Source organism: Helianthus annuus, chromosome 4 (assembly GCF_002127325.2).
Source record: "Helianthus annuus cultivar XRQ/B chromosome 4, HanXRQr2.0-SUNRISE, whole genome shotgun sequence".
In the NCBI taxonomy this organism is placed as follows: Eukaryota; Viridiplantae; Streptophyta; class Magnoliopsida; order Asterales; family Asteraceae; genus Helianthus; species Helianthus annuus.
This window is the reverse complement of record NC_035436.2, coordinates 142321840-142332907: the sequence shown is the minus strand read 5'-3', so window position 1 is coordinate 142332907 and position 11068 is coordinate 142321840. Positions and strand designations below refer to the sequence as shown.

General features: G+C 36.8%; 2 protein-coding genes across 2 annotated transcripts; both read left to right on the top strand.

Moving 5' to 3' along the window:
- The first annotated feature begins 557 nt into the window (after window positions 1–557).
- Window positions 558–2630, top strand: LOC110933460 (trichome differentiation protein GL1). The gene is made up of 3 exons (XM_022176681.1): window positions 558–693; window positions 1473–1602; window positions 2012–2630. Exons 1-3 carry the CDS (start codon window positions 558–560, stop codon window positions 2628–2630), a joined length of 885 nt encoding a protein of 294 aa, XP_022032373.1.
- A 2216-nt stretch (window positions 2631–4846) lies between these two features.
- Window positions 4847–10179, top strand: LOC110933459. The gene is made up of 5 exons (XM_022176680.1): window positions 4847–4921; window positions 7751–8602; window positions 8691–8793; window positions 8969–9523; window positions 9872–10179. Exons 1-5 carry the CDS (start codon window positions 4847–4849, stop codon window positions 10177–10179), a joined length of 1893 nt encoding a protein of 630 aa, XP_022032372.1.
- Window positions 10180–11068: the final 889 nt, after the last annotated feature.

Sequence of the window (11068 nt, the reverse complement as noted above, 5' to 3'; positions counted from 1 at the left end):
GGAGCCACATTTAAGGGTGGGCGGCAAGTGCCCCCTTAATTTTTTTTTTTATTTTTTAGACAAAAATCCCAATTGCCCTCTTTAATAGTTTGGTCAAACCTCCCGATCGACCCCCTCCTCGCCTATCATAGAAAATAAATTATAAATTCACCACTACATTTAATCACATTAATTTGGTATGAGATCATATATTGTATTCTGAGTATTATTTAAGCGTTGACGGAATATAAATTTTAAATTTCTTTTTTTAATCATATCAGTCAAAGTCGCGAGATGCATTCAATTCATCATATCTCCAAATGACACACAAATTAAAAGGAAAACACAACAATATATAAAGAGGTACTATGGTTCTATTTCATACATACAATCGTACAATTGTTCACATTGCTTTCATCACTAACCTACATTGCTTACAAAGGTTCTATTTCAATGTTTTTAGAAGAAACAAGGTAAAATACTTGGAAGTTTTGTGATTTCATGATTTGCATATGATAACTTGTTTGTATATATGTATTCATTGATTTTGAATTTTTCTTTTAATAGATCTTATACAAATGGCACATGAACACAAATGTTGTAATAAACAGAAAGTGAAGCTAGGTACTTGGTCGGCTGAAGAAGATGAAACACTTTTCGATTACGTTATAAATCATGATCAAGTCAAATGGAGTTTCGTTCCAGAACTTACTGGTCTCTCTCTCACCTACAAAAAAATTAACATTTTTTATAGAGTTTAAAAGATTTAACATTTATTGGTTTCATTTATATCATGGTTAGACCTCTATATCATGGAGTCTTGGTCACAAAGGAGATAGGCATCCTTTTTTATTACATGTCTATTTTACAAAAGAAATAGTAAATTATTAATAATAAATCTTGGTAATTAATTTTTAATATTGATCATTTTGATACACTAAATCACAAGACCTTCAATTATAGAAAAATCCACGGGCCAATGAAAATCCGTGTTTTATTTCGTGTTTTTGATACATGAGATATTGTTTGGGTTGTTATTTTTTTAAACGGTCAACAGAATCAATCCCAACCACTTTCGGGGCACCCACTTGACAAACAGAGTACTCCGAGAGTAACCCAAGTCCACCACCAATTTCGGGGAAAACCCAGTAACCCACCCGCCCGTAGGCACGACAATGAAATTACCGGTAAAACCCGTTTGGCTCAAGGATCCAACCCAGGTTTTCCTAGGTCTCCTATCATTGCCCACCAGTGCCTCACTCTGCACCAAGTGGGATTTTAACCTGCATCTCTCAAAAGAAATGCAAGTCTTCCACCACTTGATCTAGAGATCATTGACTGTTTGGGTTGTTATTATTAATCACGTGTTTCTCACATTAAAAAAGTGATTTAAATGGATATGATTCCTTTAGTGTTTTATTTTTTATTTACTATTTTATTACTTATTACTTACATTTCTTTTTTATGTTTAATTAAACTGTGAATGTAATTAGGACTCAAAAGATGCGGGAAGAGTTGTCGATTGAGATGGATTAATTACTTGAATCCAAATATAAAGCGTGGAAATTTCACCACTGAAGAAATTAATCTTATATTCAGCCTCCAAAACTCAATTGGCAATAAGTAATGCTACAACTTCCTTGTTCAAATATGGACTTCTTTTAAATTAATTAGGCAATAGGGTGTGGTCATGACCCTCATCATGACCCTCCACGTCAGTGCCATGTCACCCACCTCTAATCCACAATCCAAAACCACTACCCTAAGGGTGTGGCCATGACCAAAACCACTATCCCCTTATTTATTTTAATTTATCTTTGTCAAAAAAAAATTAAATGAGTACTTGAAAAATAGAAAGGAGGACCACGGTTGTCATGGTTTAATCCATGCAAACCATGGTGGATTAGGGGAGGGATGGTATAGCCTTCCATTCATGTTCCTAGTTAACGAATCATGTCCCAACAATGACCCTCACACCCTTTAGCCTTACAGATTTGTAATATAATGTTACATGTTTTCTATTTTATTTCAGGTGGGCACAAATTGCAAAACATTTGCCGGGTAGAACAGACAATGAGATTAAAAACTTATGGAACTCAAAGCTAAAGAAGAAGAAGAAGTTGTTGGTATCCAACAATCAACCCAATGAAGCATCTTCCTCATCTGAAACCATCCATCATATCTCCATTCTTGAATCATTTGATCAATGTCACCATCCTCCAACTCACACCTACAACTTTCAACCAAATCATGGACCAAACATGCATTCATCAGTTGATTGTAGTCTTAGTGAAGAACCACCAATGAATCGAGTCTACACAATACCTCCGTATGCTTTATCATCAATGGCATCAAATAATGGGTCGATAATGTCGAGCGTCCCACATGGTCATGGATTGTTGAAGTCAAGTGTCTCATATCCAATGAGTTACACATCAAGTATATGGATGACCCCAACAAGTTATGCTCAGAATTATCCAACTAAGGGTCTCATGCATACAAACTTGATTACTGGGATTGATAATGATCAACCTTATTCTTCTCAGCATTCGGAGAAAGTTGATATTAATAAGTTCTTCAATTTTGATTTATTTGAGGAGGACCCAATGAAAGTTGAAGGAAGCGGGGATAACAACAGTCATGTTATATGATCAGATTTTGTTCTTGAAAGTTGGTCCAAAGGTTAAACGGTTGATGTCATCGATCCGATATCAGGGATGTTGTCTTTGAGCTGTATATCAACGATCGCTACATGGCATGATCGTGGTAACGACCATGGATCCATTTTCAACAGAATTCTTTAGTTTGATGCAATGTCATTAGTGGAGGATGGTGACAACTATTACCATAATATTAGATTTAATCTTAAGATCAGCGTAATATTAGTTAAAGCCTAAGTTAGATTTAATTTGTTTTGTTATTGCATAACCTTAAGTATTGGTAGTTATAGTGGCTAGATACCGAATCAACATGCCGATACACCAAAGGGATACATACCCCTTCACCACTTATAAATGGAGTAAACTTTACATTCGAACTAATGCAAGTTTAAATTTGTGATTAGTTCTTCGCATATTATCATACCATTCCACAATTCCTGAAACAACGGTAGCGAGTCTTTAGTTTGTGCAATCTTAGTTTGATAACTTCGATTTATTTTTGGATTTGACGCACACACATGCGCGCGCGCACACACACACATATATATATATGGTCAGGATTTAGGGAAAACCGTGAAAAGTGTGTGAACAGTGAGAACACACATGGATTGTCAGATCAAAACAATCTATGGACAAGATTGGCACGGTGGCGTTTTCGTAAATAACATCAATTTTATTGCTTGGAAGGTGCTTCATTAAGGGTAAAAAGGTAAACATCGTTTCTCCCACAAAATGCCATAAAATATAAAACGCCAACTAAATACAAAACGTCAACTAATAAAAAATATTTTTCCTGCGTGGTTTTTTCTGTGTTTTAGTTGGTGTATTTTATAATCTTAGCCTACAAAAACGCCATTAAATTAAAACGCCAAAATTGAAAGATTGGACGTGTTACAGACTTAACAGATAAAGCTGAGCAAAACAGGAATTACAAACAGTAACTGAAACCACTGATATTTTATTAATTGCACTTATTAATAATATCCTACCTAAACTACGCGCCAAAGACATTCTATAAACAGAAACGTCTGCACCTTCCATTGATCAAAACAAAAAACAAACGCCATGGTTCCTAAATACCACTCACTGTAAAAACATCAAAAAGTTAAAAAAAAAATCAAAGATAGCAAACATCGTTTCTTGGATATTCAGTATAGTTCTGCGTGAAGTTTCACTGTATGGATTGTTAGGTGAGGGAGGTAACTCAATAAGATTTTGTTGCATGAAATGGATAAATCTTCAAGAAAAAGAGACTGGTGACAGTCATATGTCATTTTGTCATATTTGTTCTTGAAGAAGGCTTGGATGAGAAGAAGAGACCGATGACACTGAAGAGTGGGATGAAGATAAAGATGAAGACCAAACAAAAAAAACCCACCGCATTTTGTCTCCAACATCCACAAAAAGCCACTTCAACAACAAACAACAATAAATCACACCAAAACCAAAACGCCATATATTTGTGACGGTTCTTGTAGTTTCAAAGTGGAAAGAGACCGATGCCAGTGAAGATTTGGAAGAGAAATTCGATTAGGATTTTTAATTTATTTTTTTTGCTTCTATTTTTTTTCTGTGGTTTGTTTTCTGATTTTCCACTAAAAAATACATTATTTCTCTAAAAAATAAACGTAAAACGCCAAGACGCCAAAAACGCCAAACTCTACAACTATAATAAAATTTGTGACATCTTGGGGTTTTACAAGCATTTTTTAGAACAAATGTATAAAACAATGTGCAAGAGAAACAGAACAATGTGCCATCTTTGTCTAAACGCTATTAAAATTTCAAAAGCCAACATCTAAAAGATGGGACGTGTTACAGCCTTAACAGGTGAAGCTGAACAAATAGTAACGACAAACAGTAAACAGAAACGACGAAAACTTTATTACTAACATTATAATTAAAACCCACTACATCGGTACTTGAATTTATTTATCTTTTCAAAAACGCCATAATTGCATGTCACCTTATAGGACTGCATCCTACATGGTGGCAAAAAAAAAGTCATTATATAAGTAGAACAGGTAAACAAAACTTAACACTCCACATATTCTCCAACACGCCACACCTTGACTAAATCCCCATAAAAACTTAAAAAAATGGCTCAAATTATTGCATGGAGGTTTGATAGGTCGGAGAGACGTTTCGTCCTAAAGTTCTCTGACATGTAAAGGGTGAAGATCAAGACAATCAAGGCCATACTTAGTATGGATGAAGCCGTTCAGAGAGATATTCCGGCCATTGGGGTTCCAATGGCCGACGATTGTGAAAGAACTCGAAAGGTAATAAGAAGATTGAAGAGAAAATTTCCAGTAGATGATGATGGTGATGATGATGATGATGATGATATTGACGATACTGGCCTACCAGCAGTTAGCAGTTGGGGTTTGGATGGAAGCGCAAGAACGGTTAAAGTGCCTTATCGACACGGGGTGGAATATTCATTGCCGGTGGACGAAATGCTTAAGACAGAGAGACTAGATCTTCTTGAACAACTCTGTGATTTAGCACCTTCGAACGATGCAAGATCCAGTGATATTTAAGTATAGGCTGCAGCAAAGACGAGACGAGATAATGGCGTTATACGCCAATGCACAACATGATGATGATGAATCTCGAGAAAGCGATGGATATATCTCTGCCCATACAGAGAAGACTATTAGTTTGTATTGATTTCGTTATTGTAATATTTTAAATTATTAATGAATTACAATGTGTAACACCCCAAAAATATGCAATTTATTATGTTACCTAAATGTCTAGTTATGTTATGTTAACCTAGTTAAATGCACATATTAGTAATTCAATAAGAAGGAAAGATATGTGACAAATAAACAACAATAATAACTAGAGGGGTTAAACTTGTTAAAAGAATGAAAGTTATTAAATAAAACAAAAACACAAAACACACACCTTTGTGTGTTCTGTGGATCGACTAGAGCAAGAAGGGGCAAGGAGAAACCCTAAGTTTATAAAATTCTCAAAATCATAAGGAGATTAAGAACCCAAACAGATGCATGAGCCCAAAACTCGAATAATCTAAGCTTGTTCAACGATTGGTAAGTCGAAATTTCTGTTTTGATGATTTGTAGAAAGTGGGTTTCAACCCAATCTTGTAGTAATATGAATAATTGTGTAGTTGTGGGTTAGGAATTCACAATAGAACAAGAAATTTGTTTGATTTTAGTTAATCGAATGATTTGAAGCATAAACCCACTTGAGTTAGGTAGATAATGAAGAACATGAATGAAATTATGTGCAAAATTTTTGTAATGGTTAGTATGAGAATTGTTGTTGCTGAATTAATGATAGTTAAAAACTGATTTGGAATGATTGTTGGGGGGAATTTTTGTTGATCTTGATAATCTAAGAATGAACTAGTAGAATTATGCTTTGAACACTTGTACCTTATGCTTCGTTGATGTTATGCACACCAAGTGTTTGATGAAATGCCTTAATAAAGATGTTAGCCTTGGTAGTTATAAAATTTATGTGAATTGAATGTGTTTATGAAGTAAGTGTAAATTGTATGATGTTTTATCAATTGGTGTGTGTAAACGGGTATAAGGCCAAAATTAAAGTACGAACGGTTATGTATAGGTGTTAAGGAAGAAAGTTTAAGTCAAGCAAAGCAACAAGGGAATCAAGAACGAGGTACGCTACTTGTACAACTCATGGTTTTATTATGTTATCGTTTTACTATATGAAGTTGTATTTGAGCTAATCAAAACCATTACCATGTGTAGGACCCTTATGGGTCGAATACGACGAATTAAAATGCAAAAGAAAGAATGAGTGTATACCCTTTTATAACGGGTCAAAAGAATAGGATGTAAGAATGAAATGAATGGTATGAAGTTCCATTTGGAACAAATTATGTGCAAGAATGATGATATTAAGGTATATAGTAAATTGCAAGTTTGCGGATGCCTTAACAACTATAAGTCCGTGGATTGAAATCTTGAGTTAAAAAGAAAGAATTCTAGTTCTAATGAAGTTTATTTTGTATTGGCGATGTAGGTAAATCTCAAGTTTATCTATCAAGTTTCGCCCGGTTCGAACACATTTCAAGCCCGTCATGCGTTCCGCAACTTTTGTAAAAAAAGACAATGTCAATATGTTTTGTCTCTTTAGTTTATATCTAGTAGTTAAACGCTTAAGTCTTATCTTGTTTGGCTTTTTGAAAACTTAGTCGGTTGTAAGTACTTTAGCTTGATGGTTTCGTAGGTGAAACAAGGTTGGTTTTGATGTAGTATATTATGTCTTTTGAAAAGTAGTGTATGTTAAATAATATTTTGAATGTAAAAACAGGGACCTCTCGTTTTACGAATGGCATGCCCAAATTTCGTTAGATATAGTATGTCGTTTTTTAAAATTTAAGCGGAAAATTTTTGGACGTTACAAGTTGGTATCAGAGCCTAGGTTTGAGGGATTTAAGAATCAAATGCTTGAACTCAAACCGAAAGCTCGTGTGAAGTGTGTGTTCGTTCCGCGACGCGAAGCAAGTATCCTTAAAATTAGAATTTTGCATTACGAATAATTTAGTTACAGAATGTTATGGAATTGTTACGGGATGATGTGTAAGGGTGTGGGATGAATCGGGTCAGTTTGGGATAGAACGGGTCGGAAAATGGCTGCAAAAACATAAAAATCAGCCATAGCATGTTGGGCGTCACCGTAAGCTACGGTGGCTACCGTAGCTTACGGTAGACCCTGAGATAAAATGGCCACCGTAAGATAGTAGCTCAGGGGCGTAAGGAAAAAGACGTCACTGTAAGCTACGGTAGCCACCGTAGCTTACGGTGGGGACCATTTTTAGCCAATTTCAAATATGATGTTCTGTTTGATGTTTTTATCACACGGGAAGTATTAAAAACGTTATAATAAGACTCTAAAGGATAAGAAAAGTGACAACAAGATATACGGAAGAAAGAATGCCATGATGATTGGTTATCGGAAACGTTGAGTTTTCAAAGGAAGTTTAAGTATGAATTAGTCGTGTGTAATTTCTCTTACACATTAAAAAGAATGAGAGTTATACCCTATTAGCATGATTACATGATATAAAGGATGAATGAAAGTTTAAAATAAAGAATGATGTTTATGTGTAGATGGCGGATACGAATGAGGACGAAGCGACACAACAAGAACAACTGAAAACTATGATCTCGGAAGAGTTTGGAAAGGCAATCCAGGCCAATATTCCTCGATTAGCCCAAGAAGTGGAAAGTCATGTGTTAGAAGTGGTAGAAACGATGATGGCAAGTAAGATGGACGAGTTGAAAGGGAAGTTTGATGAAATACAAGGAAAGAAGGGGGCTCGCAAATGCACATACAAGGAATTTATAGCATGCAATCCTTTACCCTATAAAGGAGAGATTGACCCTATAACATGTCAAAGGTGGATCACAAGTATGGAGGCGGTGTTTGTAAGGAGCCACTGTGAAAAGGAAGAACAAGTAATGTTTGCCACCAGTTGTTTACAACTCCAAGCTAAAGACTGGTGGGATGCTTATAGTAAAGAAATTTGTGAAGATAAGGTTCAAGTCTTGACATGGCAAGAGTTCAAGGAACCTTTCCTAAATTACCATTGTCTGCAATCTGCCATTGACAGGATTCAAGAAGATTTCTTACATCTTCGTCAGAAAGACGAAACCATTGATGAAATCACCAACACATTTCTTGACAAACTGAAATTCTGTAAAGAAATAGCGGGAATGGAAAGAATGAGGATAAACCGCTATCATGGTATGTTGAAGGCCGAATATCAGGAGTTCATAACTCCCACTAAATGTGAAACCTTGAACGAGCTCATTAATTTGGCCCGAGATAGGGAGATTGAACTAAGAAGACAAGCAGAAAGAGGTGAGAAGAGAGTGTTTGAGAATGTTCCCAGCTCAAGCCCGTCAAAGAAACAGAAATTTCAAGATCATGGCAAGAAGGATAAGGCGAAAGGGACATCCGTACTATAGATGTCCTAATCCTACCAGAACGTGCTATAACTATTTCCAACCGGGTCATATTAAGGCTGAATGTCCCAATCTTCAACAGAAAACAGATAAGGAAGCAAGAAAGGAGGAAGCCCCAAGAGCTAAGGGGAGGATGTTTCAGATCTCGACTGAAGAAGCAAAGGACCACCCGAATGTTGTGTCAGGTATATTCTTATTGAACTTGATGCCTACGTACGTGTTATTTGATACTGGAGCCAGTAGATCGTTTGTATCAAGTGAATTAGTGTCACACCCCTCTTTTAAAATCGAAAGAATGCATATGCCATTAGAAGTAGAGATAGCGGATAGTAAGAGTTATTTGTTGCACGAAGTTTGTAGAGATAGTGAAATTATCATTGAAGATGAGAAGTTTGCCATTGACCTTATTCCCATTGGTATTGGGAGAATTCAAGGTTGTAGTTGGCATGGATTGGCTAGCCAAACATCATGCCGAAACTCAATGTGAGAAAAAGGTAATCCATGTGTTAATACCGGGAGGAAAACGAGTGAGTATACAAGGGGAAAAGAATGTTAATTCAAAGCTTTGTTCTATAGTCCAAGCATTCAAGTATGTGCGCAATGGAAGTAAGGCATTTCTAACTTACGTGATAGATACTAACCAGGATACCCCCAACATAGAGGAGGTTGAGGTTGTGAAAGAGTTTCTTGATGTATTTTCGGAAGATTTGCCTGGGCTTCCACCAGAACGTGATGTAGATTTTAAGATTGAATTGTATCCCGATGCCAAACCCGTAGCCAAAGCTCCTTATAGGTTGGCCCCAACTGAAATGCGGGAGTTAATGGTTCAGATCCAAGAGTTACTCGACAAGGGATTTATACGCCCGAGCGTGTCGCTTTGGGGAGCACCTGTTCTTTTTGTTAAAAAGAAAGATGGTTCGATGCGCATGTGCATCGACTATCGAGATTTGAATAAGCTAACGGTGAAAAACCGATACCCGTTGCCCCGAATCGATGATCTCTTCGATCAGTTACAAGGGGCAAGTTGGTTTTCGAAAATTGATTTACGGTCTGGATACCATCAATTAAGGGTACGGGATGAGGATGTGGCGAAGACGGCATTTAGAACGTGATACGGACATTACGAGTTTTTAGTAATGTCCTTTGGGTTAACGAACGCACCCGCCGCGTTCATGGATCTTATGAATCGAGTTTGTCGGGCCATGTTAGACAAATTCGTTATAGTTTTTATTGATGATATCTTGGTCTATTCCCGAAGTAAAGCCGAACATGCATGCCATTTGCGCGAAATTCTTGAAGTGCTTCGCAAGGAGAAATTATACGCAAAATTTTCTAAGTGTGCTTTCTGGCTTAGAGAAGTACAATTTCTCGGTCATGTGATTAATGCGGATGGTATCTTAGTAGATCCGTCAAAAGGGGAAGTTGTTATGAAATGGGTACCTCCAAAGAACCCAAGTGAAGTTAGAAGCTTTTTGGGTTTAGCGGGCTATTATAGGAGGTTTATTCAAGACTTTTCTAAATCGGCCATGCCGTTGACCAAGTTAACCAAGAAGAATGAGAAGTTTACATGAGGTATAGATCAAGAAAAGGCGTTTCAAACTCTGAAAGAGAAGCTGTCGAGCTCCCCGGTATTAACCTTACCTGATGGAACAGAAGACTTGGTGGTGTTTACTAATGCATCACACCAAGGGTTGGGTTGTGTTTTGATGCAAAGGGGAAGAGTCATTGCTTATGCTTCAAGGCAATTGAAATCACACGAAAGTAATTATCCAACACATGACTTGGAATTAGCAGCAGTAGTGTTTGCCTTGAAGATATGGAGGCACTATCTATACGGAACTAAAAGCACAATTTACTCTGACCACAAAAGTCTTAAATACTTTTTCGAGCAAAGAGATTTAAATATGAGGCAACGAAGGTGGTTAGAACTTCTTAAAGATTATGATTGTGAAATCCTTTATCATCCGGGCAAGGCACATGTAGTGGTCGATGCCCTGAGCCGAAAGGATTATCCGCCTCTAATTCAAGTGAAATCCATGAAAATGGTCGTTACACCTCGATTTCTCGAAAAGATTAAGGAAGCCCAAGTCAAGTCGCTGAGAGAAATGGATTCAAGAAAGGAAAGAACAAGGGGGTTTGTTGATAAATTAGATGAAAGACCCAGTGGAATTAAATCAATGTATGGCCGGATATGGATACCTCGGTTTAGCGAAGCAAAAGACATGATACTTGAATAAGCTCACAAGTCCCGATTTTCAGTTCATCCAGGAGCTACAAAAATGTATTTGGATTTGAAGAAAAGTTATTGGTGGCCTGGAATGAAACGGGATATTGTAAAATATGTTGCCAAATGTCGAACTTGTTCCCAAGTTAAGGCGGAACACCAGAAACCTTGTGGTATGATTCAATCATTGGAAATTCCAGTGTGGAAGTGGGAAAATGTGACTATGGACCTTGTGA